Source organism: Epinephelus lanceolatus, chromosome 12 (assembly GCF_041903045.1).
Source record: "Epinephelus lanceolatus isolate andai-2023 chromosome 12, ASM4190304v1, whole genome shotgun sequence".
Taxonomy (NCBI): Eukaryota; Metazoa; Chordata; class Actinopteri; order Perciformes; family Serranidae; genus Epinephelus; species Epinephelus lanceolatus.
Window position 1 is genome coordinate 5,223,495 of NC_135745.1, and position 12,105 is coordinate 5,235,599.

Sequence of the window (12,105 nt, forward strand, 5' to 3'; positions counted from 1 at the left end):
AGATAGATTTCAAAGTGAAGAGGGAGAGAGGAGATGAGAGAAGAGGAGGTGGCAGGGAGAGAGAGCATGTGTAGAGCTTTCCCAGAGGAGTTTGGGCACACAGAGGGAGCTCACTACTGACAGAGAGACAGCAAGAGGAAGACAGGGAATAATACAACGTGAACTGGCTTTACGCTCTGTGAACATTCACTTCCTTGCACACTGATCACTGCTGTATACGTAGGGACAGTCCAGTAGTACAGAGATACAACCACAGTCTGGAGAGGGACGAAGAAGAAGGACAGAGGAGAAGGACTGAAACAAGACTGGAGAGCATCATTGTGCAATGTGAGGCAGACATAAGAGAACAGCACAGGACGGTAAGAAGGTGGAAAAGAGACTGACAAAAGGCTGAAGAGACAACCTGACATCATTAAGACACCATCATAAACACTAGAAGAACACCCAGTTAGCAAAGAGGGGAAGGGGAGAGAAGAAGACAACTGCAAGGACAAAAACTCTTCTCTTTCAAAAACCAAAAAGCAGAAGACAGTTGGATGACAAGACGCAAAATAATTCTTCAACACTCCTCCTCTGTACATGAGAGGAAGAACTAAGAGACAGAAGAGAAACAGGCTAGAAATAAGAGGGACAGAAAGGAGAGCAGCAGGACGAGAGAGAAGAAGAAGCACACAGAGGTAAAGGAAGAGGAAAAGAGGGACTAGGACTAACCCTGGAGTATCTAACCAGTGCTCTGCTCAGCCCGGCAGGGAAGATGTCAAAGTCCTCCTCGCGGCTGGGTCGACCCGGATCAGCTGGGTCTAAGAGCCCCAGCTTGAGGAAGGAACCGCAGAGTAATCGCTCATGCATGCTGCGGATCGGAGAGAGGCTGATGAGGGCAGGCAGCGAGGGGAACCTGGTCCAGCGACCCATTCCAGCACAGAGCCAGGCTTCCTCAGCTGGCTTAGGGCAAGGGACGAATGACCAGACACAAGATCCAGCCCGGGACAAACCCACTGAGCATACAGGAAATAACTCCAACAAAGGTAAGGTGCCTCCCTTTCAGCTTTAAAAGCTCCCTTTAAATAAACAGAAGTAACCTAACATAATGCTGTGATAATAGAACGTAGGTTTCCCAAGGCAACATAACATAACATTTTACAGTCAGGGGATGGACTTTTGACTTTTGTGGCTTTTCTACAACTTTACATCTGAAAATAAGTAAGCAGCCTGGTTGTATGTATCTGATTTATCTGATTTTGTATCTGCATTGTTAGAGATATGCCATATCTGTAATGCCTTTATTTCCATTCAAAGAGCTTCCTGCAGTATTTTAGTGACTTTGTGTAGTGTCATATAAAGAAAATTACATTGTGTCAGTGAGTATCTGTTGTATCCAGGACATCTGAATAGTCCCTCTTAATTCCCAGCATAGACAATACTCTTAAGATCGAAAGCAGTTTTCACCCAACAGAGGAATGCTCCAGATATGTTTCAGAGATAAAGAAAAAGTGGCAGAATTCTACACTTCAGTATGCTCTCTTTGTATAATATGTGAAAATATGAGCAGTGAGACATATCCTGGCTGCATGGCCATTTACTTCAGAATAACCCCTTACTTCTTCAGACTTATGAAACAGCAACATATTACCTGTTTATGACAAGTTTGGTTTTCTTTCAGTTTGGATGTCGGGTTGTTAAAATTTTGTTGCTGCTAATTCTGGATACATGTTAAGTTGGCAGAACGGGAAGACTGTAAGACAATGCTGTCAATGAAAATACACAAATAGATCACGTAAAGCTCCCTTCTCAGTTGGCTGAATAGTGTTAAATGGACAGTTCACCTCACCATAGAAAATACAGATTTTTCTTCTTACCGTTCGTGCTATTTATCAATGTAGATAGTTTTAGTTTGAGCTGCAGGGTGCTGGAGATATCAGCCATAGAGATGTCTGCCTTCTCTCCAATATAATGGAACTAGATAGCACTCGTCTCATGGAGCTCAAAGCGCCCAAAAAATATGCTTGAAAAACTCAACAGCAATGTCTCTTTCAAGAAATCATGACCCGGTTACTCAAAATAATCCACAGACCTTGTGTGCAGTCTCCTGTAGAAATGATTTCTTTTTACCACCACTTGTATCATTGCGCAGAAGGAAGCGTGCATCCACTGTTAGCTAACTTAGAACCATTGTGCTAGGTTACCATTACAGCTCAGCATAGGAGGGTGCCATTAATCCTTACATCACACTCTGTCACAAGCCTCTTGTCCACGAGTAGATGCACGGTGATATTTTGATTCAAATAAAATAGTAACTGTGTCATGATTTCTGAAAAGAGACAATAAGTTTTTAAACTTTTTTTTTTTTGCTGCTTTAAGCACCACTAGCTGGTTTCATAATATTGGAGAGAGGGCGGCCATCTCTATGGTCGTTATCTCCAACAATCAGGAGCTCACACCAGAGTCCTACATCTGGTCAGGTACCCACACCTAACCCACAAATATGTGTGTGTGTGTGTGTGTGTGTATATATATATATATATATATATATAGGCTATAGATATATATATTTTATTCAAATGTAGGCTAACTACTAGTCATAGTGGATTTGTAGCCATTTTGCCACAGATTTACTGACTTACATTTTTTGCAGAATAGAATATACTGTTGCTGTAAAAACTTCCTGATGTCTCTGACTTGGAATTAAAACTGAGGGGCTGACATGAATGGTTTGTCCCACTGTGTTTCTCAGAGCTAAAGTCTGTATGATGTGATGTGAACGCAGCATAAGGACCAGAGGAAGTGTGAAATGCATGTGACATTTCAAATAATGGGTTTGGCTGGCATTTACACATTGTCTATTCATGCTGTCTGCCTCGCAGTATTTTATTTCAGGCATATATTTCAGATACGAATGCTCAAGTTAGGGAGACGAATATGATGCGATCTCTGTCTCATGAATGTCTCCATGTTAATATATTAGCATACTCCAAACAAGAAAAGCAAAGACTGGATTTGATGTGCTGCTGCTGCAAGGCTGGATTAGTTGCTGTAGTGTTGTCAGAGTTCATGCATGAACAGTGATCCATCACAGTGTCAGTGTGTCAGCCCAGCAGTAGAAAAACTCCACTGCCCTTTCATTCACCACTACTTTGTCCTTCTCTGACCAACTCACAATCTTTAATATGACTGTTTACAAGAAGCCCTCTAACATTACAATACTGTACATACATACAATATTATTTACTCACATATAGAGCCTGATTAACCGGGGACTGATATTACAAGCAGATTTTATCCCATCACACATATGTTAGTAGCAGTGTATATGTCAATGGACATTTAACAAGAAATGTCAGCATAGAAGTAATTTAGACACAGCATCTCCATTACATACACTGGAGACAACTACAAGTTTGAAAGTTTATTTTACAATGCAAAACTTCCTGCTCAGCACATATCTATCATAATTTTAGTCACATTTACAGGATTCTAAAATGTTTTAGTGTATATGATTATGTTTTGAAAATATTGGTCAATAAACTGTTATTCTGTCATTTTAATTCTCAGATGTCGACACTGTATTGTATACAAGTCTGCACAAAAAAGGAGCATTATTTCTTTTCAAGGTCATGTGCTATCTAACAAAAGAACCCCTGTGAGATATACAGTAGCAGCTCAGGTTTTACCTCGTTGTTATTCACAGAAAATAATCCCGCTCTCCTTGATGCAGTCAGCTAATATAGCTTTTTACAAACACGTGCTTCAATGAGTCATGAGAGCCTACGGCAGTGTGTGTGTGTGTGTGTGTGTGTGTGTGTGTGCACAAATAGACTATTATTTTCATTCTGAGGACATTTCTGTAACACTTTATAATGAGGCTACATGTCTAAGTCATATGTTAATGCATTAAGACACTGAATGCATTAATGTTTGAATGAATAAATGTCATGAGGGCCGATGCTAATAAGGAGTAAGTGACTATATTACATGACGGTGACTTCATGCTGACAAGATCAGAGTTAGTACCCTTAAGTAAGTTTGCGATGTGATGTAAATACAAAAATGATTAACTAATAAATCCCTAATCACAAAGAAGCATTCTTTGACTCACTTATAATAATAATTATGTATTTGAAATATATTGAATATTATATTTTAAGCTGAGCACGGTTCATCAGTATGATTAGGAGTAGAGTGGTCAGTCGCTGTGTTGGGTTGCTGCAATCACATTACATTTGTCTGTAAAGGGTTACTGTTCTAAATTCAGCAATCACATTACAGTTAGTAAACTATTGTCTTTACTTGCATTACATACGTTCTTCAATTAACTGCATAATTAGCAAATAGACTAAATTGATCAAACATGCTGGAACAGCAACAACGCCAAGTGCGGAGAGGCTCTTTAGCCTGGACAGTCTGTGCTGAGAGGAGAGACAGGTTGTTTGAAAAATGATTTGAGAGAGCCTCTACTTTATCAAGTACAGTGGCATTCAAAAGTTGGGGAACCCCTGGTCAAAAAGGTAACACTTTCTATGAAGACCACATCTATCATTCATTATAGGGTCATTCATAGTGAGTTATAATGCATTTATAATGCTCTATGATTGCACTCATAAACACTCATAATGCTTCAGGATGCACTATGTCAGCTGTCATAAAATATTAGTGCTGTGACTTATAATGAATTATAAGTGTCTTTTGGATGTTCTTGACTACTTATAAATTAGAGGTTGACTGATGGGAAATATGATGCTTAATGAATACCTATACTCACCTATACACACCTCAACAATCAACTGTAATAAGGACTTATGGAATGCTATGATAGTCCATGCAGTATCATAACTTATCATTGTATGTGTTAAGTAAAGTGACATACATAATAATGCATTTGTAATGTAAGCTTCATTATAAGGTTTCATTGTTGGTGCTAAGATAAGTGTGATGTACAAAGTAACGTTAATGTTTCAGAGGCTACGCTACAGTAGGCTAACGTTAGCCATTAGCAACTTGATGCTGTGTTGTCATAACATTATATGTTATAATAGATGCAAACTAAACATAACGTTACCTGTCCTGCACAGTCAAATGCAACCCCGGAGTTTTGAAACTTATCTGGGGTCAGTGATGACTGAGTTTTATAATATAACGTAAATGCTAACGTTAGTACTGGTGACTGGCAACCATAGATATATACATAGATGCTGCACCCTGGCTTGTGGGCTGCGTCAATACCGCCGCCATCTTGCCTAGGTGCTCTGACCGATTCAGACCCGTGTCAGACTCGGCAAAAACATTTTTGCTCTGCATTTGGGTATACGAACGAGAGAAGTGTTAAAACCAAGCAGAAGGGAATAACATTCCACAGGTAAGAAGTTGGTTTACAATATTTTACTGTTAGGAACATGTTTAATGAGATAGCCTATATATCTCAAAAAGTGATCCTTCTTTTAAGCTAATCAAGTAAAGTAGCTAACTGTCCTGGTCTGGTCCTAATGCCAAATTAAGCTAACGCTATGTCACACAACTTAAAGAAAAAAGGTTAACCTTTATATAATAACGTTATTACTTATAAAATTATGATGCTTTGTTAAACAGCTATGTTGGTGTATGTGTTATTCCAAATTGTCCACTATCTGTTTCATGGCACCAACGTGACATAACGCAGCATAACATTAGTAGTTAACTTGTGGCCTGAATTGCAACTACAAATGATGTGGAACTGCGTTTTTCTGACACACTTATTTTGTGTGTAGTTTCCCAAAAACACAGATAGGAGACGGGCATAGGTAGCAGCAGTGAGGAGAAAGGACTTTGTCCCGAGTGACTCCTCAGTCATCTGCAGCTGTCACTTAAGACCTGAGGGCTTCGACAGGACTGGGCAGACAGAAAATAATACTAGCTACCGTACACTGTATTTTTTGTAAATATGACCTAATAATGTAAACAGTTCTGTGTCCAGGCTCCCATGAGCACTGTGATGTTATACATATGAGATTAAAGCAAAATTTTGTGTAAACATGCAGCTCTAAGTCATTTATTTTCACTTGTACAAAACCAACATTTGTTAATCAGAATGTATAACTACACTGCAGCTCGGCACAACCCTGCTGACCCTGACACTATTTTTTGGACATTGTGTGACTTAAAATGTGAATAAACATTTATAATCAAAATTAATAATTAAATGACATCATGGTGGGCATTGTACATCTAGTAAGAAAAAATAATATTTATTACATGGGGAAAGTGTAGTTTAAATGTGTTGTAGAACTATTACCGTTACTTTATCTACATAAGATCAAATATTTTGGTATGAAAAGCTGCATTTTTTATTTAACCAAGTATCCTGTATCATAACTACATGTCTGACGATTGTAACACACCAAACCGCATGAAAATCGGTTGAGGATTCAGCGAGTAATGATGATTTTAATCATAAATAGTCTCCTGCCTCAATAGACATACATGCATTAGGAAGCGGGGCTCCACCTTGGCAAGATGGCGGCCGAGTTGACGTATTGCTCCAATGACGAGCGCAGTTGAATGCGGCATCTACGTATAAATATATATCTATGACTGGCAACGAACAAGGAAGATAATACAGAGGCTCAGGCAATGTTAGGCTACAGTAGGCTAACCATTAGCAACTGGATGCTGTGTTGACATATATAACGTTATAGCCTATGTTACATTAGACGGAAACTAAAAATACCTGTCCACAGAAACTCTGCGACCATCTTGTCCCTTTTTATCTCAGGATGAGGCTGCATCAGTCTTCGCCATCGCTCCAAAGCAGAGCCGATGTTGACCCGAGTTTTGGCTCTTGCAGCATCGAGTTCTTTCTTAGTGTTAGCTTTTTCTGCAATATTCTTTCTTTTGTCAACTAATTTCCCTGTTGGAGCTGCTGGAGGTGGAAGGGGTGGTCCGCATTTGTCTGCCATTGTTACGGAGAAAAGTTCATATCCACAAGCGTCCCTGCTACTAGCCTATTTGTTGTGTCACAGACTCCAGGGGTGGGGTCGGGGGGTGGAGAGATGTTACGCGAGCAGTTACGTCAGTTGGAGGCCTCCACGTCGGGAAGACAGACAGGACGCTCGGCTCAATGATTGGTCGGAGTTTTCTTAGAACCATATGAGAATGGCATAATTATGAGTTTTTATCTCTGGTGGAATTCACTTACATTTTAGTGTGCCATCAGCTTATTAGCATTTTAAATTAAATGAATAAATTAAATTAATAAAATTAAAATTTATTTAAAGTGTTGCTTCAATCATTATTGTTGTATTTTTCCTGCAACAGGATCCTTAATGGTATGTTATCACTGAAATGACCAGTTGTTCATTTTCATCATATGTTTGTAGTTGTCACTATACAGACCTTTTTTTGGGAGAGCGGGGAGGATCTTTCAGTGTTTTTTTCTCGAGCACAATCCTGAAAGAATAATCAGGGCTTCAATTTGTTTTTATCAATATCAACCAGTGCCAGCTTAAATAAACTGAAAGAATGATTTTTTCCCCCCAGTTATTAATGTTTGAACTTTATCTCAAAATTCAATCATCGACAGCAACAAATTACGAGATAGATATATATATATGTATATATATATATAGATATATATAGAGATATATATATGTATATATATATATCTATATACGTATATATATGTATAATATTAGAACATACTTAATCATTTCTTCTTTCAGTCATCAAAGTGTTACCAAGACATTTGCAACTTTATCAATACATAAAACTGTGTCTGTAAGACTAAATCGGCTGTGCGCAAACCAAAGCTAACCACAAGAGCACTTGGCCAGCACAGCTGTTTCCTTCTCTTCATCCATTTACCAACAGTAGCTATTTAAACTGTGTTTTGAAATTTAACAGTGGGACTGTTTGACACCTCTGCTGGGAAACTGTCCCAACATGCCTAGATATGTGACTCTGGTGTCTTTCCACCTCCCATTCCCATGTTTCGAAGCTAATCAAAGGCTAGTGAAAACACAAACCAAGTCTCACTGCAAAATGCTTACAACCCTCTCAGTCTATGCATCCATTTTTTATGTTTAAGCCAGTTATCCTCTGAGGTCAACTGGGCTCTATAATCCATGCTTCTGGCTTTTTTGGCTTCTTGTGGTAATCCAAATTTGCCCCAACTTCATCTACCTATAGCATTTCACCATTCATACTTCTGACTCTCGCATACTCACACTCTGGAGAAGTAAAACCGAACACAGAGCTTCATAGCCCATCAATGTTTTTTCATCTAGACTCGTACTGCAGCCCATATGAGCCAGTGAGCAAATACATCAGTTCCAGGTATGCTGCTAAGGCCTCACCAAAACAGGGAGGCTGGCCACTTAGTTCTGGTTTCAAAGGCATTTTTGCCAAGTCCTCTGCATTTCTGGCATTTCTTCAGAGAGCTTTTCCAGCTATTCTTTCTGCATCAGCACAGCTGCCTTAGCAGTCAGACTGGACATCTCAAATTAAACCATTCAAATCCTCAGTCGCTGGTCATCTCAGACTACTTTAAACAGACAACTTCCTTCACCACGTTCCTCTCCATTGTCACATTCACCATCCATCTTCAACATTCAATACTTCTACATTTCATTAAACCTTGCTTCTGAAATTAAGCCCTTTACCCTTTTTACACAACGATTGCAGCTGCTAAGTCTCTTCTTTACACTGCTTTTGCATTTTTACACAAACAACAGCGGCATCATGTTGCTCCAATGTGTGATTTTACACAGCATGCTGGCATCGAAGAAGCAAAAAAGCCATGACAGGTGTGACATGTAACACAACAGCATCCACCTCTGGTGTGACATATAACAAACACGTAAGCCAGCTTGAAATAAAGGCCTGGTACCCTCTGCAGTTGAGTTGAATAATGGTCACTATTTGAGAATTTTCAGTACTACAATTATTTTTTGGGTACAGTCATAACATTTTTAATGAGCTTGGTTAGCACATCAACAGCCTAACTGCACATTTTCATAATAATTTAAGCTATATAATTGTATCTGTCTTGATATTATGCACAAAGACATATAGTTTAGCTCAGAGGTTCTCAACTAGACAAATGGGGATTAGTTTATTGTCATGTCAAAGTGAGTAGGAGTCACATTCTGATCAAAGGTTTCACTTTCTCCACAGTTATCTCCTCAACTTGACAACTATAGAATTCTGGTCTGAATGATATGTAACAACCAAAATCTTTCAGATGGAGATCCCTTAAGCAAAATCTTAAATAGGAGTCTATGATGTAATGTGTGTCAGTTTAAGCGTCCTTGCGCCACTGTTCTGGCTAACTTCGACACAATACCTTCACTGTATCCCTACCTCCTTTACTTTTCTTTTCCTTGGATAGTATATGAGTAAGCTCATTTTCTTGGGGCTGGAGTAGGCCAGCAATTGCATTGCGCAGATACAACAATCTCGAAGAAATGGATTCAGTATTTTTTTGCTGTGGTGGGATTTGGGTTGCCACATTTGATTTGTAAAAAAAAAAAAAAAAAAAAAAAAACGATCATTTGACATTTGACACAGGACATTAAACCATGTTTGCAAATATACTTTAACAGTTGTATGGCTCTTTTTCTTACCTCTATTTGCCCTGATATGCAGCTAAAATGATAACACTCAGCAGCCACATACAGCTGTTGTCCTCTTTGATCATTTGTGGATATTAGCTTTACTAACTACACCAGACCATTTACTGAAGAAATAAGAAAAGTTATTAATGTACAAGTAATGTGAGTATGCTGGGTTTATGCCACGTCCATGACAAAAACAGGAGCACATAATCTCCATTCAGTCTTTAATGGGTTAAGAGACTGGTTGCCATGAAAACAGACGCACAGATTGAGTATGTCAGTGGCTATAAACTTGAATTGATCACTGATTATAAAGTCAAAAAACTCTACTGTTTTTGTCAAGTTGTTTCAGAATGATTCAGGCTTCTGATGCCAACACATTCTCACTCTGACCTCGTCACATAGTGATGTTTGGTCATGGACTCCCACATTGAGTAATGACATACAAGGTACCCCAGGTGTGTTGGTTGTTGATGTTCTGGGACGCCGTGTCCACTTTAGCCTGTTACATGCATTGTCTGTTTTCAAAATACACTTAACTTTTCACAGGCAATGTACAGTTTGCATACAGTATCTTTCAAAATAAATGCATTACGTCGGTATAACATCACTAATTGACTTTTTTTTTTTTCCTTCAACAACACATGCATGTGGTTACGTTTAGTCAGCAAAAGGACATGGTTGGGTTTAGGAAAAAGGAATAGGGTTTGGCTTTACAAGCATACGGAAAGTGAACACTGGCACCAGTAAAGGCATATGGCTAGTCATCACTGTGTTTTATTATTTTTTACCAGATTACAGACACAGGATTGGATTTCTAAATGTATAGAGGAAAAAACAATGCAGCAGAAGAACCTGCTGCACAATCTGAAGCACATTTTTCCAATAAAAAAAAAAAACAGGACAATTTGTGTCCCGGGAAGAATAGTCATTTTCTGGGGCAGTCGCTCAAAAAAGAGAACAATCCCGGGAAAACCAGAGCGCATGGCAACCCTAGGTGGCAAAGACATTACCTGTGCCTATTCATTTTGAAAGACCAATGGCAAAAAAAAAAAAAAAAAAACTTCTTTCTGCACTTCTTTTTTTTCAACAAGTGGTACAGAAAATATAGTTAATGTAAATTAGAATTTAATTTGCTTGTGTTGCCTGTACAAATGGACTTCATAGTTACATCACTGCATCATCAGATCACAGCAATGATGGTGGTTAGTAAAGCAGAATGATGTCAAAAACAACCACATTAACCCACAAACCACAAAATCTAATTACCCTTTAGCTTCATTTCAAGCACAATGAAATGAGTTTTTACTCTCCTATGACACAGTGAATCTTCAGGTTGTTGAGAGTTATACTATCAATGACATAAGAACTTTGTTGCCAATTCTCTGTCTTGGGTCAAACATTCATTCTACACTGCATTTCACGAGTCCCCCTTCACCACCATCCTCCTCCATTTTAGCTGCCCGAGGATGAAGATCATTGCCATGAATGAGCGAGCCATCGGCATCACAGTGATAAAGGCTAAAAAGTTCTCTTGCCAAGTCAAAAACTATCTGTGCTTCAGTCAGCTTACGCTCCTGTGTTCTGGGAAAAAGAGACCTCATTATTTTCATCCAGTGCATACCACTGTTTGGCAGTGAGGGGGAGGCTGGGAGGGGGGTAGGGCTTGAGAGGAATGAAAACTTGTCACTGTTACTGCACTTGCTTGTTTGCTGATAGAAGTCAATGTCAAAGGTTACCAAATGTTTCATATAGAGTCATGCAACTAAAAAAATTCATTGTTTCATTGCAACTTTTGTCATCCAGGAGCTCAGTTAGTTTCTTCATTTCATAAACATTTACACACTTACATTCAATGAATTATCTGAAGACTCCAAAACTAGCTTTTTGCACCATGTCATCCCACCACATCTACAGCAAAAGTGTATCTTTGTCTTCTGAAAAACTACACTTGAAAGTGGTCTCAGATAGGGGTTTGTTAGGGAGTAGTTGTGGTAGAATGATCAGTAGGTGGCAGTAACCAGCAAACCCAACAACATTAGAACACGCCGCAGATACGCTATGCTTTACTCACTAGATGATTTTGATTGTCTCTACTGTTATTGGGGTAGTGCCTGAGGCTGTTTCCAGTTTCCTCAACACAATCAATATATCACCATCTATGTTTGAACTTAACGCATCCATCCAAGAACCACACTTCCAATTGTTCTCAAAGAAATCATGTTAACGCAGAACAAATATAATCCAGTAAACTGCACAAAAATGGCTTCAAATCTAATTTCTCATTTACCCTGCTGCGCTTAAAGTGCCAGAATGCCTCCCTCTTAAGAAGTAACTTCTTCCAAATCCCCCCAACTTTGACAAACATACCGTCTGAATTCCCATATATTTTAAAGAAGAGAATGGATGATTAATTACCTCTGCCAAGCGTAAGCCTGGAGGAGAACTTGCATTCGGTTGTGTGTGTATCTGACTGTATTTGGGTGTGTGTGTGTATCCATCCGACTGTATGCTCAAGGATCTC

General features: G+C 39.0%; 1 protein-coding gene across 2 annotated transcripts in view; it reads left to right on the forward strand.

The window, feature by feature from the left end:
* LOC117272259 (uncharacterized) overlaps window positions 1-12,105 on the forward strand; it is a 163,398-nt gene continuing 151,293 nt past the window's right edge. The window contains exon 1 of one of the 2 annotated variants that reach the window (XM_078172892.1): window positions 1-1,025. In XM_078172892.1, the coding sequence (XP_078029018.1) occupies window positions 755-1,025 (271 nt within the window). In that variant the 5' untranslated portion in view covers window positions 1-754. The remainder of the gene's footprint in view (window positions 1,026-12,105) is intronic. The other variant, XM_033651079.2, reaches the window with a different exon arrangement.